At 56.0% G+C, this 27,401-nt stretch overlaps 2 protein-coding genes across 6 annotated transcripts in view; both read right to left on the bottom strand.

The window, feature by feature from the left end:
• The window catches only part of DCAKD (dephospho-CoA kinase domain containing), a 135,066-nt gene that overhangs the window by 89,297 nt on the left and 18,368 nt on the right, over nt 1-27,401 (bottom strand). The gene's annotated exons all lie outside the window — the stretch shown is intronic.
• Nucleotides 1-27,401, bottom strand: part of PLCD3 (phospholipase C delta 3) — a 56,569-nt gene that overhangs the window by 22,414 nt on the left and 6,754 nt on the right. The window contains exons 1-4 of one of the 5 annotated variants that reach the window (XM_084616023.1): nt 14,634-14,990; nt 6,185-6,346; nt 2,280-2,508; nt 1,021-1,150 (exon numbers count right to left, since the gene is read on the bottom strand). In XM_084616023.1, coding sequence (XP_084472149.1) covers nt 1,021-1,150; nt 2,280-2,508; nt 6,185-6,346; nt 14,634-14,709 — 597 coding nt within the window. In that variant the 5' untranslated portion in view covers nt 14,710-14,990. Of the gene's footprint in view, nt 1-1,020; nt 1,151-2,279; nt 2,509-6,184; nt 6,347-7,173; nt 8,523-8,555; nt 8,943-10,005; nt 10,570-14,633; nt 14,991-27,401 lie in introns of those variants that run through there. The other 4 variants (XM_084616021.1, XM_084616024.1, XM_084616025.1 and 1 more) reach the window with 4 other exon arrangements.

Genomic DNA, 27,401 nt, shown 5'->3' with positions numbered 1-27,401 from the left:
ACAGAGGGACCTAGACAAATTGGAGGATTGGGCCAAAAGAAATCTGATGAGGTTCAATAAGGATAAGTGCAGGGTCCTGCACTTAGGATGGAAGAATCCAATGCACAGCTACAGACTAGGGACCGAATGGCTAGGCAGCAGTTCTGCGGAAAAGGACCTAGGGGTGACAGTGGACGAGAAGCTGGATATGAGTCAGCAGTGTGCCCTTGTTGCCAAGAAGGCTAATGGCAGATTGGGCTGCATTAGTAGGAGCATTGTCAGCAGATCGAGAGAAGTGATTATTCCCCTCTATTCAGCACTGGTGAGGCCACATCTGGAGTATTGCGTCCAGTTTTGGATCCCCCACTACAGAAAGGACGTGGACAAATTGGAGAGTCCAGCAGAGGGGAACAAAAATGGTCAGGGGGCTGAGGCACACAACTTACGAGGAGAGGCTGAGGGAACTGGGGATGTTTAGTCTGCAGAAGAGAAGAGTAAGGGGGGATTTGATAGCTGCTTTCAACTACCTGAAGGGGGTTTCCAGAGAGGATGGATCTAGACTGTTCTCAATGGTAGCAGATGACAGAACGAGGAGTAATGGTCTCAAGTTGCAGTGGGGGAGGTTTAGGTTGGATATTAGGAAACACTTTTTCACAAGGAGCGTGGTGAAGCACTGGAATGGGTTACCTAGGGAGGTGGTGGAATCTCCATCCTGAGAGGTTTTTAAGGCCCGGCTTGAGAAAGCCCTGGCTGGGATGATTTAGTTGGGGATTGGTCCTGCTTTGAGCAGGGGGTTGGACTAGATGACCTCCTGTGGTCTCTTCTAACCCTAATCTTCTATGAATCTATGATGGGTGGCAGTTGGGGGAGGCAGTGGGGGCCAGGGGCGATGGAGGGAGGGTGGGGGGCCAGAATGCTAAATAACAAACTTCACCCAGGGCCCCATTTTCCCTAAGACCGGCTTTGCCCCTCCCACCAGAGACACAGTTCCCCTGGGGGGCGCGGTAGTGGGTAGTGGGCACAGCAGCAGGGGGGTGGTACCTGGAAGAGCTGGTAGGCGTAGATGTCATTCATGTCGATATTGATCATCTTCAGCATGTCCTTGATCTCCTTGAAGGTCATCTTGTTGTCCTTGTTCTTGTCGGCTCGGTGCAGGATGTCATGGATCCAGATGCAGGAGATGTAAGGAAGGAACGCGGGTGACAGACTCCCGGTGCCCCCTCCCCACAAAGACCCCTCTAGGCCAGGCCTGCCTGGGGCTGTAATGAACTGGGGGGTGTGATGAGTTCACTCCTGTCTTTGCCCAGGATGGGGCCGAGGTCGACTCCAAAGGCCTGACCCAAAGACCCTGCAGCCAGTGAAAATGGGAAGGGCTTTGAGCAGAGGAGACCTGGCTTCCCTGCTGTGCCCCGCAGCAGCTGTCCCGCTCCCAGCGCCCCCAGGCAGTCCCAGCCCCCTGCGCAGCTGCCTGATGGTGGCGTTATATCATCCAGTCATTTCACACACAGCTAGTGCCCCAGGGTAGCTCGTACAACAAAACCTACAGCTGCTAGGCGGTGGAGGGTTTTCCTGTGCTATATGCATGAGCCCTCCATGCCAGGGCTCAGTGTTTGCACAAGGGGCCCTATCCTCACTCCCTTTATGCTGGGGGCATGAGGGGCAGAGAGGGGATGTGCCCTACACCAGGACATGTCACAGCCAGGAACAGATTCCTGCCCCTGCCTCCTAGCCTCGCGGCTGATCTGCCTCACCCGGCTTCCTCCTGGTACATCACTAGGGCTTTGCGAGCCACAGGTGGGCAGCAAGCATCAGACTGTAGCCAGGCACAGGGCTGGGGGACAGCTCTGCCATGCCGCCCCTCCAGCCCACCTGGCAGACGAATGAGACAGTCACGCTGCGTGCTTGGACCAGCAAGTTGTGTGGGGCAGGGCTGGAGGGTCACCGTGCAGCCTGCCCTGTGCGCTTGGCCCAGACATGTTTCCACTCCAGGAGCTGTGGCCAGGGCTGGGCCCGTTTGTAAGGTCAGTTACTGTCTGGAAGCCCTCGTGCTGCAGGACGGGGCATTTCTGGCCAGGCGCTCAGGGCCATTGACCCTGCTGGCCGGGGTCGGGCCTGGCTTGCTTGGGCTACGTGCAAAGAGACAGACCCTGGGCAGCGGCCCCATGTCACCTAACAGCAGGCTGGAACCCCAGACCTGAGCCACCCCGCCCATCATCCATCGCGGCTCTGCCCAGCCCCATGCGCGGCGATGGACCCCAGGAACAGGGGAGCCGAGCCCTGCCGGTCAATGGAAAGGATATTGATCAAGCTTCTCTTGCTGGCTCATGGCTTCCACCTTGGCCATCAGCTTCTTCAGCCCCTGGGCCCACCTCTTCGCCTCCTCCTCACTCTGGGCAGCCAGATCCAGGTTCTTCCGCCGGCCCTTGAAGACGATGGTGAGGCACTGCGTCTCCGGGAAGAAACTGCCGTGCTTGCGGAGCCCCTCGGACTGGTAGCCCTCCCGCACGCCGTCCATGTGCATGATGGGGACTGCACGAGACAAGGCCCAGCAACGGGGATGCGGTCAGAGTCTTGTGCTGTGCCTGGCCCACTCGCTTCTGGGCTTTGGCCTCTCTTCCCTGCCTCCCTCTAGCCGGCTGAGAGGCCTTGAGAGCCGGCCTACCGGCCAGTGGGGCCCAGCCACCAATGGAGCCCAAGAGAGTATCACAGAGCGGCACGTTTCAGGTGATCAGTGAAACCCTCCAGCCCCCACTCCATGACTGTGCTCGGGGGGCTGGAAGGGAGGGGAAGGGGTCCCCCAACATATGCACCAATGACTAGCCTGCCCTGGCATCCCTCGCCCCATTATCTTGGCCTTGTCCCATATGTTCTGTTCCCTCCCTAAACCGCAGCCAAGAATGTCTCCCTTCCCCCATTCCTCTCCTCCCCAGGAACTCTGCCCCGTTCCCCGTCCCTAGCAGGGAACTCAAGCCAATTCTTGCTTGAGGGTCTGAAATGCTCAGCTAAGTTGATGGAGATTTTCCATCTCATTGCCAGCTGAGGGCTCCTGGGCCCAAACCAACAACCCCAATCCAGCCCTGCAACCCCTGGGGAAAGCTTGGCTCCACCTTCGCTGCTGGCCCATTTTTATTACAGGCAAATCCCCAACCCCCAGCTGGGCCTGGCCGCTGGGGTCCCACCTGGCCTGGGGGACTTGTTCCTGTAGGGCTGCCAGCACCAAGCGGGGAGAGTTCAGAGAGCCCTAATCTGGTGTGTCTCCAGCTCGTCCTTCAGGGCAGCTCTACACAGGTGCCTGCCTCTAGGGCCAGGGAAATCTGAACATGCCCAAATGGGGCCATGAAGGCTGGTAAAACCAGAGCCAGGATTGCAGCAGAGCTCAGGTTTCCAAGGGTCCAGCCCCCATCCCGGGGGCAGACGGTCAAAGCAGCAAGGCTCCCAACGTGCCGAGCCCTTGGAAAGGGCAACCCCGGGCCAACGTGTGCCTTCCACAGCACACGCTGGTTCCACGTTGTTTGGAGCCCGAACCTGGCAGCTCAGCTCCGAGGTCTGGGGAGACTCACCCGCAGCAGCAGCAGCGAGCTTGGCCTGTCTAGCCCCGCTCTGCAGCGCCGGCTCTCATGGCGTGTCCCTGCCCTCTCGGGGCGCGTGGGAGCGAGCTGGGAGGGAGCCCTGCTAGCGGGCCCAGAGCAGTGGAGCTGAGGTGGCATGAGCAGCAGGAGGGGTTAGCCACCCCGAGTACCTGCCTAGGGGCTTGTACAGGATCGGACCAGGCACTGGCCCCTCCTGCCGCTCACCTCACCACAGCTGCACAGCCGTGGTCAGCGTGCTGGCTCGCTCCGCTGTCTCCTGGCGTGCGGACTCCCCCCAGATCCAGAGCAGACACGCCTTTACCTGCGCAGCAAACGGCAGCGCCACGGGCAGCATGTTCCCACGGGCTCGGTGCCGTGGCCAGGGCTCTCAGGAGAGCTGGGCACACGCTGGGAGCTGAGCTCTTTGGAGTGAATGGCCCCAGCCCTCGTTGCTCTGTTCAGTAAGGACCTGCCAGGGCCCGTGCTTGGTACATTCCAGGAGCAGGGGCCTTAAGACCCACCCACCAAGCCGCCCTTCTCCAGAGACAGCTGAGATGAAGGCCGTAACCCTATCTGCTGGGGTGCCATCTTATGGGGCTCTTGCAAACTGTCCTCCTCCCACCTGCTCTCTGCGGACTCTCTCGAGACGATGCTGTGAGGTGCTGAGCGCCCCCCGCTCCCCAGGACTTCGCAGCATCAGGCGGCCAGATTTTGACAAGAACTCGGCCCGCTGGGTGCTGAGCTCTTGTGAAATGTTGGCCCAGCTAGTGGGTGCTGACAGACGACAGGAGCTTAGTCAGCAGGTGGATGCTGGTCAGCCGCGTCCGACTACACCCAGTGCTCGCGTGCAGAGGTAGGAGGAGCCGCCGCGGGCTGAGTGTGACGGGCAGCTGAGCCAGGGTCTGTATCCTATTCCTGGCTCTCGTTAGCATTTTATTGAATCAGTAGTGGATCTAGCCTATTGGCTGTGTTTCTTCTGGGTGTCTTAATACCAGAAGGGCACAGGTAACATAGGGGGAATTCAGCAAAACAAAGATCTGAGGAGCTAGAGAGACATTTAACAGACCCAAGTCAGCCTGCAAATGCGTCTCTGGCTGTTTCACTTTGTGCACCTGGGACAGGCCCATGGGGACACATGGAAGATGGAGCCCTGGATGAACAAAGCAGTGTGGGAACTTCGGCAGGGAAGGGCCTGGCCCTGGGAGCAGGGAACTGGGTGAGCAGCAGTTCTGCAGAAAAGGACCTAGGGGTGACAGTGGACGAGAAGCTGGATATGAGTCAGCAGTGTGCCCTTGTTGTCAAGAAGTTTAACGGCATATTGGGCTGCATTAGTAGGAGCATTGCCAGCAGATCGAGGGACGTGATCGTTCCCCTCTATTCGACATTGGTGAGGCCTCATCTGGAGTACTGTGTCCAGTTTTGGGCCCCACACTACAGAAAGGATGTGGACAAATTGGAAAGTCCAGCGGAGGGCAACGAAAATGATCAGGGGGCTGGGGCACATGACTTATGAGGAGAAACTGAGGGAACTGGGCTTATTTAGTCTGCAGAAGAGAAGAGTGAGGGGGGATTTGATAGCAGCCTCCAACTACCTGAAGGGGGGGGTCCAAAGGGGATGGAGCTCGGCTCTTCTCAGTGGTAGCAGATGACAGGACAAGGAGTAATGGTCTCAAGTTGCAGTGGGGGAGGTTTAGGTTGGATATTAGGAAACACTATTTCACTAGGAGGGTGGTGACACACTGGAGTCGGTTCCCTAGGGAGGTGGTAGAATCTCCTTCCTTAGAGGTTTTTAAGGGCCGGCTTGACAAAGCCCTGGCTGGGATGATTTAGTTGGGGTTGGTCCTGCTTTGAGCAGGGGGTTGGACTAGATGACCTCCTGAGGTCTCTTCTAACCCTAATCTTCTATGATTCTATGACATAATGGGTATGATTTAATCTCTAATTTCTGTCGTTCTAATCCCAGGCCAGACAGAGCCCATGTAAGCGTAGGATTTGCTGTCTCCAACAGAGACACTGACAGCAGTTGCTGTTGTGAAGCATCAGAGCAGTGTCTAGGGTCGCCATGTCCAGGATCGAGGAGGAGATATCTCTGTTCACCCAGAAATCAAACCCAATGCTTTTGATGGGGGAGAGGGAGGGGTTTCTGAGCAGAGTGAGGGACCTTCATGACTGGGAGGTAAAGGATGAAAATGCACCTTAAACCTGTTACCCGTGTCTGCTGTCCTGCCAGGAACAGAAACAGGAGCCTGGAGCTGAGAACCTGCTTGGCTCATCACACTGGAAGGCATGCAGCTGGATTTTACAGGGCTCCAGACTTGAGCCAGTTAAGTTCTGTGCTTGGGTGGGTGAATCTGGATTCCAGGTTTTATGCTGGGGGTTCTAGGTTCTGTGCTGGGTGGGGTTTTATGTTCTAGTTTCTGGCCTCAGGTTCTAGGTTATGTGCTCTACATTATGCATTGGGCGGAGCATTGGGTTGTAAAATTTGCATTGGTTGGGGGTTAGGTTCTAGGACGGTGGGTGGGAGGGGTTCTCGGTTCTGTGTTGGAGGTGGGTTGGGTTCTAGGTTCTGAACCGGGATCTGGATTTCTTGTTTCCAGGAGTATTTGTGCCCCTGAGCCTCAGCCACTGGGACTTACAGATCTGCTTGGAGCGAGCCCGTTTAAAGCAGCTCTCAGACAAGATGGTCAAGCCGTCCTCCTGCAAGCGGTAGAACCGCTCCGTCTTCCGTCTGCGTGACTTGATCTTCCAGAGAAAGGAGCCCTTCAGCATCACCTTGATGTCTTCATCATCTGTCAGGCCTGCAGGGAGCAAAGGGAAAGAACCCATCAAGTCCCGCAAAGCCACCACTTCTGCGGCAAGGCTAGTAACGCGGCTGCCAGTGCAGTGTCACTCTGCAAGCAGCCAGCTGGCCCGCCCGCCCGGTGCCTGAGGTTTGCCAGCTGACCCGGGCCCTGTGAGAAAGGAGCGTGAGGGGCATCTGTCCACTGCACAGTCAGCGTTCTGTCCTGCCTTGCAGGGAACCAATGTCCCTAACCAACGAACACACAAACACCAGCTCAAAGGCATGGGCAGCATCCACTCTAGAAGGTGGGGGGCTCCCGTTCCATCCAACCCAGGTGCCTACAGCCTGCGCTCATGGAAATTCTCGTCTAACGACAGTAGAGGTCATACACCCACACTGTCCACAGCTGCACTCGCTCGTGCTCTCTCTCTCACACACACGCGCGTTGTCCACAGCTGATCTCTCACACACACATGGCCTCACAATGGTCTCGAGCATCACACAACTGGAACGTTGCCAGGGTTTGCTACTGAGATGGCAACCCTTGGTGTGTCTCCCTGGCTCGCTGATCGTGTGGGCATCAGCCCAGAAAGCTCCATGTGTTGCTCAGTGGACGGGTCCAGGTAACGTTCCTGCAGGAGAAACGTGAATCGGAAGCTGGGCCATGGCAGGCAAGTCAAGGAGAAACGGCGTTAACAGCTCTTTGCCCTTCGATAGCACCTTGCAGAGCAGAACCTCGCTGCACTTCATAAACAGTACGGATTTTAGTCTCACACCACCCCTGTGAGGTAGCTCCCCATGTTATCCATGTGGAAACTGAGGCCCAGAGGGGCAGTGACTTACCCAAGGCAACCAGCAGGTAAATGGCAGAGCCAGAAATAGAACCCAGGCATCCTGACTTTGTTACAAATTATACCTGACAGGTCACACACAGTTCGAGTCTAGGCTGAGGCACACGAACCAAGTCCACAACTGCGGAGTTCCCAAAGATACTAAGTTTATTACGCTCGAGTGTGGTGCCCCCCTCCTAATCAGGAGGGGACCCTGCATGCAGGTTATACAAAGATTATATACCTTTTAGCAAAGCATGTTGCCCTCGTGCATCAGAAACCTTAGCCAATAGACAAACCCTTCCCTTATCTACCACCTATCCTGGCTAGGTACATTCCCCGTGCTAAACCATGACTTTAACTACATTAGCTGGTCCTAAAGCCATGCATCTGTAACTTTTCTTATCAGGATGGGAGGCCCACATCAAGGCCAGGAGGCAGGGAGTTAGGAACAGACGAAGAACAGAAACTGGGAGTCGAGACAGGCTGGAAACAAGGGGGGGTTTCTCACAGGAATGCAGTATCTAAGGAGCACTCCTCCTGGTGTACGATGTGTTTGCTTTTAGACAATGGTGGGCCCCAAACCAAAATGGAGTCACACGTGCTAACTTTTCCTTAACAACTTCCAGCCCCCATTACTACAACTACTAGACACTGCTCCCCTCCCAGAACCAAGAATGGAGCCAGATCCCCAGTCCTTCGGCTCGAACCCTCACTCCCCTCCCAGAACCAAGAATGGAGCCAGATCCCCAGTCCTTCGGCTCGAACCCTCACTCCCCTCCCAGAACCAAGAATGGAGCCAGATCCCCAGTCCTTCGGCTCGAACCCTCACTCCCCTCCCAGAACTGGAAGTGGAACCCAGGTGTCCTGATTCCTAGGACCCCTGCTCTCACCTTAGACCCCACTCCCTCCCTTAAATACCTTGGGCCAAATTCACTGACGCCTGAGGCCTTGTGAACATGAGCATGTTGCAGGAGCAGCATGGTGAACTGGAACCAGTGCAGAGCTCGGGGCGCACACTCGCTTCAGCAGGAAAAAGCCTCTTCCAGTGCAGTGTGCGTCCGCTGGGAAGAGGTTTAAGTGAAACCGACACAAGCTTCTCTTAAACTGAAATAAGCGCACACAGGTGAGCTGCCCAGGAGCTACCTGCTAGTCTGAGGGACTTGCCTGGCCCCCATCACCACAGGGTCTGAGCCCCTCAAAGCTTTAAGGTATTTATCCTCACACACCCCAGTGAGGTCAGGCAGTGCTATGACCCCCATTGTACAGATGGGGAAGGGAGACACAGAGAAGTTAAGGAACTTGCCCATGGTTACGCAGGCAGTCTGTGGCAGAGCTGGGAATTGTGCCCCAGGCTCATGGCCTAGCCACGGGGCCATTCTTCCTCTCACCTACATTGGTTTGGAAACCACTTGAAGCGAAGCAGCTGCAACTTTCCCATGCAGCCAATGCCGAAGGGGCTGCATCTCAACTGAAATCAATGGAATTTCACCTCTTACACCTGTGGCCAGGTCCAGTCCCTTTCTCTACAACAGGGGTCTCAAACTTCCTTGCACCATGACCCCCTTCTGACAACAAAAATTGCTACACGACCCCAGGACGGGAGAACAAAGCCTGAGCCCTGCCACTGCAGGCAGGGGGGCCAGAGCCAAAGCCAGAGCCCCACTGCTCCTGGCGGGGTGGAAGGGCGGCAAAGCCGAATCCCAAGGGCTTCTTCCCCAGGCCTGTAACCTGAGTCCCATCCCCTCACTCAGGGCTGAAGCCCTTGGGCTTTGGCCCCGGGTAGTGGGGCTCAGGCTTCGGCCCTGGGGATGAAGCCCTTGGGATTCTAAGAGAGACTGGCTCAAGCTCTGAAGCAGGAGGGTTAATATCCCTGCCAGAATTTTTGCTAGCAATAATTAGGATAACTCATGATTTTCTGGTATCCATGGAAATATCCAAGCCTCTTTTGAATCTTGCGATGTTCCTGGCATCAGGGGTTTCTGTGGCAGTGAGTTCCACAGGCTAAATAACTGTTGTGTGGAAAAGCGTTTCCCTCGGTCAACGTTAAGAATAGTGTCCGAATCTGTTTCCGACAGAGCTTTGTGCCTTGCCCGCCAGCCCAGGAGCGCGTCTCCTCTCAGAGCTGCCCGGGGGGTTGTGGTTAAGCCAAGCACGGGCATTGGCCAGGATGCTCTGTGTTGTGACGTTATGTAAAGGCATCTGAAGAATGACCAAAGGGGCCAACTCAACTAATCCAAACAAATATCCAATGGGAGGAGGGTAGATTGATTTCGGACCCCAGCTGACGATCAGCATGGAGCAGGCCACGCTGCATTGCCTGGGAGATTATCTGAGCAGAGGTGCTCTGAGATCGTGGCGTGCCAAGTGCAGCCTGAGAGGCCATTGTAACAATGCTGAGGGCGCCCTTGGCTCAGCATTCCCCTCTGTGCGGGCGCTCGAGGGAAGAGCTTGGGAGGTGGAGGGGCACGCTGTGCGTTTGTTTTGGCCCTGTTTGTGGGCAGATGTCAGGCCATAGCCACATCCTGAGAGAGTTCGTCTCCCGCAGAGCGTACAAGCCCCCCCCGATCTTCCCAGGTCTCTGGGGGGAAGATCCCAGTGTGCATTGCACCGCATGAGGAAAGCAACCCAGACTCCTCTGTCTTCAGCACCAGCAGTCCAGATTCTCCCGGATTCAAATGCACCTGTGCAGAGCGGGAGCTGTGAACAGAACCCCTGGGCCCGGACTGTTCAGGGATTCCTAGACGGTCAGGCCCCAAGGGAGCATTACAATCTCCCGGTCTGCGCTCCTGCCTGCCCCAGGCATTCCTGCACCCCGCCCAGAACTTCTGCGGAGTGAACGCACATCGGTTAGAAAGAGACGCCCCGTCTTGACGGCAAGTGGCTGCGATCCCACCACATCCCAAGGCTGAAATGGCTGAGTCAAGACAAATGCAGCTGCATGGACCTTGCAGCTCTCTGCTCACTCGAACGGTGCCGGACGCAGACAGTTCCCAGGACACTGGGCAACACAGGTGGGGCGTCGGCAGCATGACCCAGGGTCCAGCGCCCCACGCTGGGCGTCGGGAGACGCAGGTTCCACGCTCGGCTCTGGCAATGGCTTGTCTGATCACTTAGGCCAAGTGTCCAGTCGGACAATGTACAGTCCCTCCAGATGGGCTCCCCAAAACTGAGACACTTGAAAGCAGAGACCTTTGAAAATTGCAGCCTTAACCACTTCTGTCCCCCACCCCGTCCTGCGTGCTGGGCGCTCTCGGGACATGAAGAGCCCGGAGTAAGAGTTCATGCCGCACCCCTCGGTCTCCTTGGCATCATGCCGTTTGCAATCACAGTGCCATTCAACTCAAGCCTGTCTGGAGCAAATATCTATGTTGCGAGCAAATATCCATGTTGCAAGCAAAGCACGGAGGGAGCTGGCAGCTGTGAGGGTTTCTAGATGTAAACACAGCGCAGGCTGGGCTTCGGCTGTAAATATCCTGCCTGCCCGACCAATCCACGCCCTGGAGAGCAGCCAACAAAGCGTCAGCCTCCCGCAAACCACAGCGAGGGACACGCACTTCTGAGCAGAGCTTGCCTTGAACCTTTCCCTGGGGGCCGCTCTCCTCGACAGTCCAATGCCGACCTGCAATCTTCCCGGGAGGGGTCTCAATAAAAGGGGTACATGTTCCCAGCACGATCTCAGGGAAGGTTAGAATGGGAGCTAGTAAAATATAACAAAGGAAGCAGCATGGCAAGTTAGCAGGCGGGGGCAGTGGGTGCTCGGACGCCTGGGTTCTATTCCTGTGTCTGTCACTGCGTGCGCTTGGGCCACATCTCCCAGGGCCCCGCACCCACAGGTCAGGGCCAGATTTTCAGACACCAGCAACCAGCACTTTTCAGGTGGGCTGAGCATCTGCTGCTACCCCCAGGAGCTCAGCCTCTCCAGGAGCCCATGCTACGGGCAGGGGGCCGTGGCCTCCCACGGGGGCGGTCAGGCTGTTTGAGAAGCACTTGGATACCCACCGCAGCAGGATGCTGGTGAAGTTCAAAGCGCTGGTACCTTTAACTAGGGAACACCCGGTGCAGCTGAGTCCCAAGGTCGCTGTGGAGCACACGTCCACCCAAGTCATTGCTATGGACTTGCAGAACATCCTCCATCCCAAACGCAGGGCCGAGGTCCCTCCCAGTGGGAAAGGGCAGGATCTTAGCCTCTTAGCCTCGGTGTGATCCCGACATTGAGGCCAAAGACTCGGAGGAGAGTGTATCTGATGCTCCAGGCTGCTCTTGTCTATCCCACGTCCAGTAGGCAAGACAGCCGCTGGCTCTGGGTGGGTGTCCGAAGGAGGGTGTTGTGCAGTAAAGGACATGTAATCGCAGTAAGTAAATCAAATTACTGGCTGTGTCGAAGCCCCCCAGAGCAGCAGGGGATGCAACAGCATCCAGCTATAATCTGGTCTGAAACTCATCACTAGGCAATGGCCTGATTTAGGACCTAAACTCACCCAGGGATTTATTCGGACCTACTAAATGCTCCAGGCACTCAGGCACGGAGCTAAAGAGGTGCTAGTTTTAAGCCCCACATTTAATTCTCAGATACATTTTTTAAAGGGTTACAAAAGCTACTACAGATTTTATTTGGGGGAAGGGAGAGTTTTTTCTGGGATCAGCAGAGCATCCAAGATGGGCAGGGAATTTCACTGGGATTTGGGCACCAAACTCCCTCAGGCTCCGATGAGATTCCCAGTCTTAAACCTTCCCCTGTGGAACGTGACCCAGCTCTCTGCCCTAGCAGGGGAAGAAGGAAGTGAAACTGGCTAGAAACACTGCCAGCCTAGTTTCCCTGTCTATGCAGAGCGAAAGGCAAGACACAAACAAGCCACATGCATGGTGAGAAGTAAGCTTGGCTCTGCAGTTCCTCCCTGCTGCAGTCACCTGCTGCTGCAAACAGCACAGGGCAAGGAAGTGGTTTGGAACAGAGGATTGTTCTCTGACTGGTGGGTTTAATTCTCCTTTGACGCAGGCATAGAGAGGGAGGCACTGCACTGAGCCAATGGAGTTACCCAGGGGTAAAACTGGGGGAAGGGAGAGGAGTACCAGGCCCAATGTCTCTTAAACTCATCAAACTATATGGAAATTCAAAGGCCATGGAAAATCCATCCGCTGGCTTGTCAGGGAAATAGCCAGAAATGGGGAGTAAACTCAGTTTCCATTGCTTCTTGTACGTGATTTCTTCCTCATGGAATGGAAACATGAACGAATCTCCCCCCGGGCCCGACACTGCCCAGATTACAGGGTCCCTTTTCGTGTGCCAAGGTTCCGAAGCCTTTTGATGAACGAGTGCACTGATCAGAAAGGCCCAGGCACACGGCTGCCCCCAGCCCCACCCCCGCCTCGCCCAGCGCACTCGGCAAGGCCCACACTGCTGGACACGAGAATGAAAGCAAGAGAGAGACTGACTCACTCTGACCCTGCTCCCACTCCATGGAAACACTTCCATTCACTTGAAGGGCTCAGGCTCCCAGTGGGGAAATGTGTCAGAGTCCAGATTACGGGCCTCTGCCAATGCTTGGGCTGACTGAAGGCAGGAACAGGGAAGAAACAAAACTACTTAACCTGTGATGATTAAAGCGGAGCAGACGCCTTCCGTTCCTGGCCCCGTAGAGTCCTGTTTCAAGCAGCCCTCTGGACGCATCCGCTGGAGGCAGCTGGAAAACCCCAGGTGCCATCCAATGGTGGCAGAACAGAGGCCAGCAGCATAAGGGCCTGATCCAGCTCCCCTGGAAGCCAGGGGAAAGACTCCTGTTGATCTCAGTGGGAACTGGGTCAGGCTCTCTGAGATCCACAGCATGCCCCACACCCCAATTATCTACCCTTGGTCTCTTACAGTGGCTTTGGGGGGCAGTCCCTGCTCCCCTCCCAGCCCACAAAAACCCCTCCGCTCTCCATTTCCAGAGCAAGGAAAGCACCTCTGGCCACTTTTGGAGTTTACTCCGTGATCGTGATCGCAGTTCCTAGATTCAGCCCTGGAGGGTTGAGCAATCTTTGCCCCTGGCTCACTGGAGCGCTGAGCCTGCCCCTGGTCAGTGTTGTGAGTTCCACACTGATTCACATCTGGCCAAGCGGTGCCTCCTGAGCCAGCTCCTGTTTGTGTCCCCAGAGCATCCCTCTCCCGTGTTACCTTCAGACCCTTCTCCGCGGTTGCACTTTGCAGAGCCGAGCAAGAGCAGCCTGCCCAGGGGCTCCACCCCATGCTTTCCGAGCACACTAAGGAGCTTGACAAGGGTTTAAACCAGTGCAAGAACCAGGCTGGAAACTCACCGGCCAGGCGTAATTCCCAGCTCTGCTTCCCAGCCAGGCCCAGACTGACCCCCCTACTCAGCACTGAGTTAGCTCTGTCACAGGGACTCCAAAGCACCTTACGCACACAAGTTAACTAACCCTCACTCCTCTCCTGGGAGGCAGGTCATTATTATCCCCCGTTCCTAGATGGGGAAACTGAGACAAAGAGGGGTGCAGTGACTTGACCAAGGTCACACAGAGAGGCAGGAGCAGAGCCAGGAATAGAACCCAGGCGTCCTGAGTGATATTCAGGCCTGTGCTTCACTACGCTGCTCCCTCCCCTTCACTGCAAATGCTGAAAGCTCCAGTCCTCGTGGAGACTTACGAAAAAACTGTCACTCCAGCTCCTCCCCCGAGTGGGCTTGGCTTGTGGTGCTAGCAGAGAGGGGGGCCGCATTCAGCACTGATGCCAACAGAGGGAAACTGCAGCCCAGGGTCTAGACCTGCCAGAGGCTGCAAACGCCATCCCAGCCATGCCCACAGGGCCCAGGCAGCGCCGCAGCCCCTCGCACCCAGGACTTCCTCCCCCACTGCAAGGCACTCCCCCCAGGGACACAGGGCAGATCACTTTACTCTTTTGGCCCCCTTCGCCCATCTGCAAAACAGGAACAATACCCAGCTCCCGGCCACACCTGAGCCTTCACTCCTGCGTGACTCACCAATCTGCAGTGCCTGAAATCCTCCCTGAAAAGGGGCTAGCCAAGGGCAAAGGATTATTCTGAGGCCTACAGTCTTTGAAGGGTTAATTTAGGAGGCCAGCTCCAGCCCAGCACTCAGACACCCCAGTGCTGTGACAGCCCCCATGGCTATCCCTGTCCCTGCCTCTGGCACAGACTCACCACCCAGGGCACATCCAGGCCATCGTTCCCTGGCCCCTCCCGCGCTGGGCCGTTCGCACTTACACACAGAGCCGGCTCTGCCCTGCCCGTGAGCACGGCAGCGGGAGTTCTGGCAAACCAAGAGCAACAGGATTTGGCCGCTGGCTCTCCCGGGGCACTGCCCAAGCTGGCCCCAGCCCCGAGAGGGGAGAGATGAAGGGTGTGAGGATGCTGGGCCATCCCGAGGCTGAGCCAGGCCTGCTGCAGGGGACTGGCCTGGCTTGTACCTCTGGACACCTGGGCTCTGGCCTCCCCACTTTCGCTGTCCTCTCCTCACCTGACACCATCTCTCGCTGTCCAAAAACACTCAGCGCCTCCTGTCTAAACACGGGCTCTGTGTTGATCCTGCACATTCCTCCAGCAGCCAGCTCCACTGGGAGAGGACACGGCTCCTTACTTCTGCTCCAGCTTCCAGCTCTGCTTCCCCTGCCAGCATCCCTTTGCTCTTTGCCTTCAAGAGGAATTTACTGGGCCAGCTTGGTGGGGGAGCTTTACATAAGGGCTCCCCTCTGATCCAGATTGTTCCTGGCAGCTCTGGCTCAGCCCTGCTCAGTGTTCTCCGGGGCAGTTTTATCCCCTTGGGAACAGATGCAAAAAAATTCTATGAGGGAGAAATAGCAACGCAAATCAGCACTGCCGAGGCAAGGGCCCTCCAGCGACCATGCTGGGGGAAGGATTGCAAATGTCTACCGCAAGTCCCTGCACCTGATTCCAGTCCAGGAGCCTGGGTGAAGGAGCTCTGGGGGCTGGATTCCTACCCTACAGCTTGTGCAATGGAAAAGGCTCCACGTCCCTCTGTGGCTACTGCTGCTCCACCACTCTTGCTACGTGGGGGGGGGTCAAAGGCTGTTGAATCCACGGCCCCATCCCCAAGCCCGGCTCTTCTTCCTATGCAGTAAAACCACAGCATTTCCCTGGGCGGGGCAGGATTTGGGTACAGAGAATTCTGGAGGAGTTTGATGATGGGTCCAGCAGGCCACGCGGATTGGAAGCCAGCCCATTTCTCCAGCCGCTCTGGCTCCCGGCTCCCGGCTCCCCAGAGGTCAGGTGGTGACAGGTGGAGCTGCTGTTCTGAACACGGCCAGAGCCGCGATGGGAGACTCTAAAAATACTGCTGGACTGTCCCAGCTAGTTATAAACAGCTCCCCAGATAAGGGCATCTGGGTATACCCAGAAAGCCAATGGAGCAGCTGTTAGCTTCAGAGACCCTCTGTCGTCTCTCCGCAATCTTGTTTTGCAATGCTGGGTCTGCAAACACGGGGACTAACTTTTGCAAACCCCACCAGGCACCTCCCTGCACCTTCAGGTTCCTTGGCCCCTGTGTAACCCTGGCCCTGAATGTGGCCCACAGGCTGCCTCAGGCTACCTTACTTGTGCTGTTCCCAAGCCCTTCTAGCCAATCAGAAAGCAGCTGACAAGGCCTCCCCTTAGCAGCCCAGTGTGTGACCGTTAACCCGTTCACTCCTGGACTGAACTGTAATACTGGACAAAGTAAATATCTAACACCAGCCCAGTGAAGAGGCTGTGAATAGATTATGGTACTGGGAGCTGGCACGCCTGAGTTTTAATTCTGACTGCCATCAGCTTACCTTGGGCAAGTCATTTCTCTGCTCTGTGCCTTGGTTTCCCCATAGCACTCTGTACCTCAAAGCAGCACCCTGGACCCCCCATATTCTCCCCTGTCATATAATTATGATATATTTCATACAAAGCATGTCATAGAAGATATCATAGGAAAGGTCATGATCTGTTGAAACCCATTGTTCTGTCCAAATATGTATATCCTTAGTGTGTATGAAGTTATGAGATTGTGCCATATGGTTGTTACAGAAATACAGAAATGTAGTAAGTTTGAGAATCATCCACTGTCAGTTCCCCAGTGACAACAGAGAGGATCCACTCCCAGGAGGGTGTTAAATGACCATTAGTCAGCAGGGGAGTTGTAAAGAAGGGATTTACAATGCTGTAAGAAAGCTGCACAAGCATCGCACAAGGGCGGGCGGGCGGGCGGGGGGGTTGCTCAACTCTGTGACTCAGCAAAGCCCACCAGGACATGTCTTGGGCTAGTGTTTTCCAGGCAGCTGGACTGAGGAGGTAAAGTAAGGGACAGTGGCATCATGCTTTTACCTTTCTCTTCACCCACTAATGCTGGAAGCAACAAGAATACTGGGAAGACAAAGACTTGAACTGAGGAGACTTGTCCCAGGCCTAAAGGGGAAGCCTGTGTATTAAGAACTGTAACCTACCTACAACATTCCATGGAGTGATAAAACTGCTTGATCCAAATACTGCCTACTGTAATAAGGTTTAAGATTTAGACTGTGTGCTTACCTTTTATTTTCTGTGTTAACTATCTCTGACCTTTAGTGCCTATCACCTATAATCACTTAAAATCGATGGTTCTGTAGTTAATAAATCTGTTTTATATTTTACCTAAAGCAGTGTGTTTTGGTGGAAGTACTTGGGAAATCTTAGCTCAGATACAAAGGCTAGTATGTGTCCTTTCCGCATGGAGGGAGGGGCGGACTGGGTAATGAACATCAGGCTTCTGACCAGGGAAAGACAGTCTATTCCTGGGTGCCAGGCTCGAGAGAATTGGCTGGTGCCTTTCTCTGTGTGATTCATGAGCGGTTTTCGGAGCATTCATGCAATCTAGCTGAGTGTGGGGCTCCATATGCTGTGGTGCTGAGTGATCACAGCGCCTGGAGGGGCTTGTTGCTTGTCACGAGCAAAGCACTGTGAGTCAGCCCAGGCTGGAGAGTAAAGGAGGCACAGCGGTACCCCAGTTCCAGGTTGTACCCCAGGGATCCCATCACAGGATGACAACACTGACCACTAGTCACCTCAGCATATTAATAAGAGGGAGGCATCTGTCTGAATTATTACAGTAACATCTAGAGGTCTCCAGGATGCTGGGATCTATATGTACACATACAAAGAGGCTGTCCCTGCCTTGAACAGCTTACAACCAAATTAGACCAGACAAAGGTGCTGGGGGAAGGGACTATTCCAAGATCACAGGAGAGCTCAGTAGCAGACTCAGGACTCCTGAGTGCCAGGCCAGTGTTCTATCCACTACACCATACTGGCTCCATGACTGCCCCTGCTAGGGATCATTCTCTCCAGCCCATCAGGGAGCGGTAGGCAGGCAGTCACATGGATGGCATGTGCCCAGGCTGAGGGCTGGCGGAGTGTTGACACTCTGTGCCCAGTTGGTAAAAGTTGCTGCAATATGCCTGGGGCCAATGCGCCACCATCTCAAGGGGCCTGTCAATCTGCAGAGCTCACAGGGGTCAAGGAAGCAAGGAGAAACTCCCTGGGACCCCACGTAGGGAGTGCCAGACCCTCAAGCTGGGGAGGGGCTAGTTCAGCAGAAAATATCTGCTTGTTTTCCTTTTAACATCGTCTCCCCCTCCCGTTTTACACCGGCGCACATGCAGACTCACAGTCACCCACTAGCTCACACACAGGCCAGGTTCCCCTCCAGGTTCTCCCAGACTCGCCCCTTTTTCGAGGGAGCTGTCCCAGGAAACCCAGAAGGGTGCTCAGTGCGTGCTGCCAGCTGTCCAGTTTTATGGGTTCCAGATCATCCTGGAGGTCCTGGGTTTTGTTCCTCAGAGGTGGCAGCCCATTCCCCTTGGCCCGGCACATTGTAGGCAAGGTGCTGCCCTGGCAGGGCCAAGCAGAGAATTCTCAGCTAGTGATTCCTTATTCAAAGGCCTCGCACAGCCACAAAGCAGTCCAGCAGCCAGCCTGCTGGCCTGCAAGTTGGAACACCTGGGCTCCATTCCCAGCCTTGCCCCTGACCTGCCCTGTGACCTCGGCCATGTCACTTCACCCTCTCCCCCACTCTGTCAGTGTTGTCAGTGGAGCAGGGCCCGTCTCTCTGGATGTGCATGGGCGCTGCCTGGCACAAGGGGGCCCTGATCTCAGCGGGGCCATGCTGGGCGTTACTGCAGTAAGAATATGGTGTGAGGTCAGGGTGGCTCAGGCAGGGAGACGGGTGGCTACTGATCTCATATCGCAACCCAAGCCACAAACTCACTCCTCGTTTTCATGCTCTCTGCCACGGGGAGCTGCCCAGGAAAAAGATCCCAAATGGAATCCTCCACAACCAGCCCATCGGGTCAGTCTTTCCTTCTCTTCCCTGGGCCCGGGCCTCGTGTGGGCTGGAGGCACCACTGGAAGCCTCTGAGTAATGCAGGAAATGGAGGTGAGTCACTGGGCCTGCTGTCCAAACTGCTGCTCTTGCTGAGAATGGCAGTTCAGATTCGGCAGAAAAATTGTTTGGCCAGTCTGCCGGCCATAAATTGTTCTGTATTCCAGGTGGGGAAGGGGAACGAAGCCAGGCAGATGGGAGCAGAGAAACCACTGCAGAAGTCACGTGAGGTCACAGGGCACCGGAAGGTACCACCAGGGCTACGACTGAAATGCACAAAGCCCGTTCGGTCTTTGCCCCGAGCCTGGGGCTTTGGTCACACGGGGCCCCTCTCGCTGGCAGGAGCAGCGGCGTAAGCACGCCCTGGGCTCAGCCACGCTAAGACTTTTCCAGCTGTTCTCCAAAAACGAAGTCAGTTACTGACCCTTAATTCTTGCATTTTCTGTTCTCTGTGAAACTAGATTCCCAAGGCATTTTTAAGGGACCCTCAGTGTAAGGACACCACAGTCACTTTCTTTGCCTCTGGTCCTAACATCAGAGATTAATCTTTTTTTAGATTAAACCAACTTTTTCTGCTGGTTTAGATGTTTGTTTGCCCCACCCCTCCTGCCCTGCACTCCCCTGATCTGAGCCAATGGAAATCCACAAAGTCAATTTCCATTTTGTGTATGGTCCGTTACTGCTTTTAATGTGAAATGGATGGTCCTGGGACTCAGGAAACCTGGCTCCGGTTCTGGCTCAGCCACTGACGTGCTGTGTCACCCTGGCTGAGTCACTTAATCTACCTTGTGCCTTAGTTCCTCTTCTGTACAATGGGGATAAGATTTCCCGAGCTCATAGAGGGGTTGTGAGACTAAACCCACAAATAGCCGAGAGGCTCAGACACTCTGCTGATGAGTGCCAGGTCAGTATACAGATAGCAAGCCTTAGCTGCAGAGCAGAAACATGGCCAAGTGGTTAGGGCACTTGGAGGGATGTTGGAAACGAGACTTCAATTCCCCACTCTGCCACAGGCTTCCTGTGTGACCTTAGGCAAGTCTCCTCGCCTTCCCATGCCTCAGTGTCCCTCCTGCACAATAGGGATAAGAGCACTGTGCTGCCCCCCGGGCATTGTGGGAAAAGATATTAAAAGCCGTGACATGCTAGGAGAGTGATGGGGCCAGAGAGGTGCCTACGATGCCGAACTGGCTCAGAGGGCCGTGGTGTGCCACGCCTGCAGGCGAACATGGATTTCTTCCTTTAAAATGTCTAACCAAGGAAAGTAAAAACAATTATAAATCACAGGAATCCCCTGGGCGAGTCTCATGGCCTGTTGCCTTCTGCCTGTCTAGTCTATTCAGACTGTACAGACCTCAGGGCACGGCCTGGCTCTCACTCAGTGTCTGTGGGGCGGAGCCTCATACCAGAAAGGGCTCAGGGCCACGCCGCTAAGTGCTCGGCCCCCAGGTCAGGGTCAGTTCTCACAGGGGCCCATGCTGAGCGGTTTGAGGAACCCATCCCTCTGGGTCCATGCTGGGCAGCTCAAACTGGAGACACCAAAAGCCAGCAGCTGCTTACGACAGGGCAGGACCCTCGTGAGCCTGCCCCAGAGCCATCTCAGCAGACGTGCCCATGAGGGTCTGCAGGACTCGAACCCGGCTCTGTACCAGCTAATGCCGTTGTGCTGCCACCCGGCAGCCATGGTCGGGCTGCCTGCTTTGCTACCTCGACGCACGGAGAGGAACTCCACAGGCCGGAGCACATCCAAAGGCTGGCCTGACAGCTTCCCCCACGCCCTGCTTGCTCCTGGCGCCCGAGGTAAGCCCAGGAGGAGTTCCCGGCAGCGTCCGTGCAGCGAGGACTCACTCCCAGCCAGCCGCAGTGAGGGACATGCATCTCAGCTGGCTTGGGCTTCAGCACATGGACTCTGATGCTAGACACAGACACTGGCTTTGCCCCCTGTGCCCCGGCTTCATTCCTGCCCCCTGGCATTGGTCCTAGACTCCAGCCCCAGTTCTAAGCCCTGACCTAGGCACCTGGACTCTGGCACTGGCCTGCCCACCCTTGCCCTGGTTGTGACAGTGCCCCTCGTAAGTATGTACACGTAAGGGACGGGGCCTTGGCAGTCAGGCCTAGCGGTCACAGCTGGGCTGGCGCCCACAAGGCAGGGATGGCCACGAGGCAGGACAGTCAGCAAGCAGGGATCAGAGCAAGCAGCAAGAGCCAGGGTCAGGCGGGGGTCGGAGCCAGAGATCAGAGGTAGTCCCCAGGGTGGAATCAGGCTCAGAGTCAAAATCGGGCTTGGGTGGAAGGCTGGCAATCTGCCAACAGCCTGGGCCACCCTCCAGGGTTAAATAATGAGCATGGGCCAATCAGAAGGCTGCAGGGACCTGTCAATCTGGACCCTATGGGCGTCACTTCCTGCAGCACCTAAAAATCTTCCCAGAGCTCCTTAGACTCCACTGGCCCTTGCCAGAGAGCCCAAAGCTCTGGCTGTTCGCATCACCCTGCTCCAACCCAGCCCCGAATTCCCTCCTGCACCCAGCCACGCCTGCAGCCCTGGACTCAGGGTGAACATGACGCTCTGCACATTCTCCTCCACGCAACCGGAAGTGACAGCTCTGTTATAATAACTCGCTCATTAGGATCATCTCATATATAGGCCTCGTTAGGCTGTAATTAACCCTGCTGCATCCTGTAGAGTGTCTATTTCAATTAGCTCTTTGGGTGTGATATGACGTGGACGTGCCCATGGCTCCTGCCTGGGCGTATGCGAGTTACGTAAGAGGCTATTTTTAGCCCCATGTTACATCACATCTTTGGCCCCGGGCATTCTGGAGAGGCCGGGCCCCCGAGGGGTCATGGCACCAGGATCTCTGCTCGGCTTAGGCACGATCGGCATTGTTGGTATGTGCCTAAGCCGGCCTGGCTCTCAGGACCCGTCACGCCACGGAGGACGTGGAGCCAGGTGAAGAGTTCTCCTCCCCATCGCCCAGCTGGGAAGGATTTGGGGGCTGATCTCACATCCGGCTGGTCTGGGCTTTGTCAGTGTCTCCTGTTGGAGGGAATGTCTATTAACCCCTTCCTGACTGGTGTTCTGCATTCCTCCGCGGGCACCCCATGGCAGCATGGGCCAGTGTCCCATCACTGCAGACCAGCTACGCAGAGCTCAGCAGCAGGTGTGTTTAGGCCCCTCGACCTGGCACCCTGGGAGATGCGGCAGCTGCTTCGCACAGGAGCGGGAGCCCGTAGGCTGGTTCTGGTCCTGGCTCCACCAGTAACTCACTAGGTGACTCGGGCACTGACAGGGGCAGGCTGTCGCCCGCATCCCGAAGCAGGGGTCCCGCTCCCTGCATCCCCTGGGGGCTGGGAGCTGAACGCAGGGACATGTGTAAAACGGACGAGAAGCGCTACAGAGAGGCAACGCGTTCCAGCTAGTGCATCCCTCTCCTGTGCACAGCTCCCCTGCCCCTCTGGTGCCCCCAGGGACACTGAGCCAAACACCCCACAGGGCTGGTGCCCCTCAGAGTGGTCGAGCGGCTGAGGAAGGGCGCTTGGAGCTGGTAGAGGGTCCTGTCAGGGCAATGCTGCATGGGGATTGGTTTGGGCTGCCCTTGTTTCGACTGTTCGAGCCGAATGAGCCCAGTGCACAGAGGCGTTGGCAGACACAGAAGCAAACTCCCTCATATGCCAGGGCAGCACCTGTCCTGCCAGGTGCTCCATGCCAGGCGGGTTAGGAAGGACTGCGATTAACCCCGGAGCTGTGACATTCCTCCCCATCCCTCCCAAGGGGAGGAATTCCTCCCTCCCCGCTGCACTGCTCTGCTCAGCAGGGGCAGGTGTGTCTGAGCTTCCACGCCGGGGATAGTGCGCTGGGCTGGACCCTCCCCTGGCACAGCCCCCGGGCACTCACCACAAACTTCAGCCCAAAGCGTCCTCCGCGTTTGCCCCTCACTCCTCCAGCACGCAGCAGGCTGCTCCCGCCCTGGCGCCGGCTTCAGCCCTCCCACCCGAGACTGCTCACAGCTGTCACCAGACGGAGCCCCAGCCAGTGCCGCAGGCCACACACGCGGACACCGGGGGCTGGGGCAAGGTGTAGAGTGGGGGGCGCTGAGAGCCACTGAACCAAACTGTAAACCCTGCATGAGACGGAAACCGCCTCAGGCCAGGGGCTGCAGCAGCCCCCAGCACCCCTAGGTGCAGCACCTTTGATGGACACGCACATACATGTCCATACACGGACTCACAGACGCACGTATATAAGCCAGGCATACTCACTTACACACGCGCGTGAGAGCATTAGCACAAGTCCAGGCTCCAGGGCAAAGCACCCCCCTGCGAGCTGCCTGGGCGCTAATGTGCAGAGCACATGCAGCCTTCAGAACAATGGTGGCTGGGTGCTGACTGCATCCTGCCCAGAACAATGATATTTCTCTTGCCAAATGAATTCCCAGGGCCTGAGCCGAAGGCTGGCCTGCCACGCACCCCCTGCTGCTGTTCCCAGATACACCTCACAGAGGTCACCCCGAGTGCAAGCCAGGGCTGCCTTTGGCTTCTCTGGGGAACAAGCATGCAGCAGGGGGGTCTAATCCTGTGGGAGGGGTGCTGCAGAGCCTTTCAGCGCCCTCCCCGCTTACAGACTTTGGTGAGAGGGTCTCCGAGGGCTGGGCGAGGCACAAGAATTCCAGCTCACAAAAACCGTTGCGGTTCCAACGTTTGTTTTCATTCTGCATTGGACTGAAATCGAGACCTTGCAGAAAGCAGAGCGAGCCCACCCCGGCATAGCCACGCCTCAGCGCTCTGCTCCGCCTGGTTCAAGGCAAGGACTCGCACTCGGTCTCCCCCATCGTAGGGGAGGGCCTGACCACCAGGCAAGCGGCTGTTACAGGCCATGCTCTGGCTCTCACTCGCTCTTTCCTTTCTGCAAAAAGGTTTGGTTTCATTTTCCGACAAATAAACGTATCCTAGAAAGTCTCCCAACCCGCTCCAGTTCTCAGCCCTGGCAGGGGTGGGAGCCAGAAGTACATCTTGGCATTGGAGAACCAGTGACCCACAGTCTTCCCCATTCACAGTGACACGCTCTGGTCTGACCCACCTGCCTCCATCTGAGGTTAAGCTACAGAGCTGTAGCTCACGAAAGCTCATGCTCAAATAAATTGGTTAGTCTCTAAGGTGCCACAAGTCCTCCTTTTCTTTTTGCGAATACAGACTAACACGGCTGCTGCTCTGATACCTGTCACCTGAGGTTGTTGATCTAGAGGATCACTGTTTATTTAATTTTGAAAAGAAAAGACGTCCCTTGACCCCTTAGATACAACTGGGTACATACGGGAATGCCAGCCAGCTGGCAGCCACAAGTCCCCTGCACGCACCGGTCCCATTTGACAAAGCGCTCTCCCAGCCATGCAGCACAGATTGGGGGCATGGTGCCAGCTAGGGCAATGCCAGCCATGCACTCACCCCGCCACACCCTGCAGCACCATAAGTACTGGCCTGACCCCGCTTAGCCCCTGAGAGGATGACCCCCACCCCACCCCAAGCCCTACTCCTGGCATGGCTTCGGGTGATGCTGATACAGGATTGGCACTTCCAGCAGTGTTCTCAATCCAGACTGTGGCTGGCTCGGAGGGTACACAAAGGCCCAACCAGCCCCTCTCCCCAAGGAGAGCCGGTACCCAGCCCGCGCCGGCAGGCACTCACCGTGCAGGGACGCAGACACACCGGCCATCCTGTACGACTGCCCCTTGGCTAGTACCAGTATCCCAGGTTCCAAGGGAAATGGGGGATGGGCAGAAGGGGGACCCTGTATCCAGGACCTCAGACAAAATCCTGTTCCGCTGAGTGCCTGGGATCTCCCTGATGTGTCCCAGCGAGCCTGGCCCACGCAGCAGGCCGGGGAGCCCTCCCTGGGAAGGGGGAGGCGGTTTGGCTCCAGGGGCTCCCTGGGCAGGGCAGGGCGCTGCTGCGGACAGCCTGTTGGCAGGTCTGGCCCCACGTGCTGACACGCTGCAGCCCTGCCTGCTGAGCCCCGGTTTGACGAGCTCGTCCGCACGCAGGCAGAGCTGATGGGACTCTGAGTCCCGGAGCAGCCTGGCCAGCAGCTCAAGGTGCAGCAGACACGCAGTGCTGCCAGGGCAAGAGGGGAGCTCAGACCCCAGCGACTGGCCCCTTACCGGCCCCGCAGCACCCACTCAGCCGTGCCTGCTGCCTGCCACGCAGCCCTCTCCCCACACGGCCCCTCTGAGCCCTGGCCACCACGTGCACTTGGGTGCCTGCCTCACTCGCTTACACCGGCCCTGGCCTATCATAGGGTGGCAGCTCAGGACATTTAACTGCAGGTAGAATCAGATCTCAGCCCTGGTCTACACTACGGGGTTAGGTCGAGTTTAGCCGCGTGAGGTCGATTTTATAATGAATGCGTCTACACAACCAACCCTGTTCCGTCGACCTAAAGGGCTCTTAACATCGACTGCTGAACTCCTCCCTGGCGAGGGGAGTAGCGCTACCATCGACCCTGCTGGGTCGAATTTGGGGTCGTGCAGACGCAATTCGGCGGTATTGGCCTCCGGGAGCTATCCCAGAGTGCTCCAGGGTGACCGCTCTGGACAGCACTCTCAACTCCGATGCACCAGCCAGGTACGCAGGAAAAGCCAGGGCTGGCCGCAGGCACCAGCTTTCCAAGCAGGTGCTTGGGCGGCAGTGTGAGCGGGGGCGCGGCCATGTCCCGCGGCAGCAATTCGGCAGCGACTGCTTGGGGTGGCAAAATTGGTCAAGCCGCCCTTGGGAAAAGCCCCGGGAAATTTTGAATTTCATTTCCTATTTGGTCAGAGCAGCAACCCTGCAGTCCCCCCAGAATCGCAAACAAGCTCCAGCATGGACCGAAAGGGAGACACTGGATCTGACTGCTGTATGGGGAGATGAATCTGTGCAGGCCGAACTGCAATCAGAAAGAAGAAATGCTGATATATATGCCCAAATCGCAGAGGGCATGGTGGAGAGAGGCTACACCAGGGACACACAGCAGTGCCACGTGAAAGTCAAGGAGCTCCCGCAAGCCTGCCAAAAGACAAAGGAGGCAAACGGCCACTCCGGGTCAGAGCCCCATACATGCCACTTCTATGATCAGCTGCATGGCCTTCTAGGGGGGGACCCTACCACTACCCCACCACTGTCCATGGACACCTGCAAGGGGGAGTCTCACGCAACAGGGAGAAGGATTTTGTGGATGAGGAAGAGGAGGAGGAGGAGAATGCCCAGCAGGCAAGCGGTGAATCAGTTCTCCCTGGCAGACAGGACCTTTTCATCACCTTGGAGCCAATACCCTCCGAAGGCGGGATCCCAGACCCTGAAGCCGGAGAAGGCAGCTCTGGTGAGTGCACATTTGTAACTACAGTACAGGGTTTAGAAGCAATAGTGTTTAATGTTTGATTTGCCCTGAAGAATTAGGATGCATTCGGGGCCAGTACAGCTACTGGAAAAGTCGGTTAACGTGTCTGGGGATGGAGCGGGAATCCTCCAGGGACATCTCCATGAAGCTCTCCTGGAGGTACTCTGAAAGCCTTTTCAGAAGGTTTCTGGGGAGGGCTGCCTTATTTCGTCCTCCACGGTAAGGCACTTTACCACTCCAAGCCAGTAGTAAGTAGTCTGGAATCACTGCAAATGTTTCTATGCTCCCGCAATCATCTCCATCCCTGAGGTTATCACATATTAGAAGGCAAAAAAAACACACTCGTGATGACATGTTTTCTGAGCTCATACAGTCCTCCCGCACTGATAGCTTAATGCATGGAGGCATTCAGTGGCAGAGGCCAAAAAAAGCATTAAGTGGGCGCGAAGAGGCAGGAGGCGATGCTGAGGCTAATGGGGGAGTAAACAGACATGATGAAGCATCTGTTGGAGCTGCAGGAAAGCGAACAAGAGCACAGACCTCCAGCTGCATCCACTGTATAACCGCCTGCCCTCTTCCCCAAGTTTCATATCCTCCTCACCCAGACGCCCAAGAACGCGGGGTGGGGAGGCTCCGGGCATGCAGCCACCCCATTCCAGAGGATGGCCCAAACAACAGAAGGCTGTCATTCAAACAGTTTTGATTTGTAGTGTGGCTACAATAAGCAATGTGGCCTTGTCCTTCCCTCCTCCCGCACCCCACCCCACCCAGGCTACCCTGTCAGTTATCTCACTTTTTTTTAATTAATAAAGAAAGAATGCATGGTTTTAAAACAATAGTTACTTTTTTCAGATAGCAGCCTTGTCAGTCTGTATCCGCAGAAAGAAAAGGAGTACTTGTGGAACCTTAGAGTGGAATGCGTCCGATGAAGTGAGCTGTAGCTCACGAAAGCTTATGCTCAAATAAATTTGTTAGTTTCTAAGGTGCCACAAGTCCTCCTGTTCTTTTTAATAGTTACTTTATTTCCTTTGCCAGCTGTGATTGAAGCAGGGAGGGTGGCTGGCTTACAGGGAATTAAAATCAACAAAGGGGGCAGGTTTGCAGCAAGGAGAAACACACACAACTGTCACACCGTGGCCTGACCAGTCATGAAACTGGTTTTCAAAGCCTCTCTGATGCGCAGCGCACCTCACTGTGCTCTTCTAATTGCCCTGGCGTCTGGCTGCTCAAAATCGGCCACCAGACAATTTGCCTCAACCTCCCACCCCGCCATAAACTTCTCCCCCTTACTCTCACAGATATTATGGAGCACACAGCAAGCAGCAATAACAATGGGAATGTTGGTTGCGCTAAGGTCTAACCTAGTCAGTAAACAGCGCCAGCGTGCTTTTAAAAGTCCAAAGGCACATTCTACCACCATTCTGCACTTGCTCAGCCTAGAGTTGAACAGCTCCTGACTACTGTTCAGGCTTCCTGTGTACGGCTTCATGAGCCATGGGAGCAAGGGGTAGGCTGGGTCC

This window comes from Lepidochelys olivacea, assembly GCF_965140295.1.
Source record: "Lepidochelys olivacea isolate rLepOli2 genome assembly, chromosome: 27".
Taxonomy (NCBI): Eukaryota; Metazoa; Chordata; order Testudines; family Cheloniidae; genus Lepidochelys; species Lepidochelys olivacea.
Note: the sequence above shows the minus strand (reverse complement) of the source record. Positions and strands in the feature narration are given on the sequence as shown.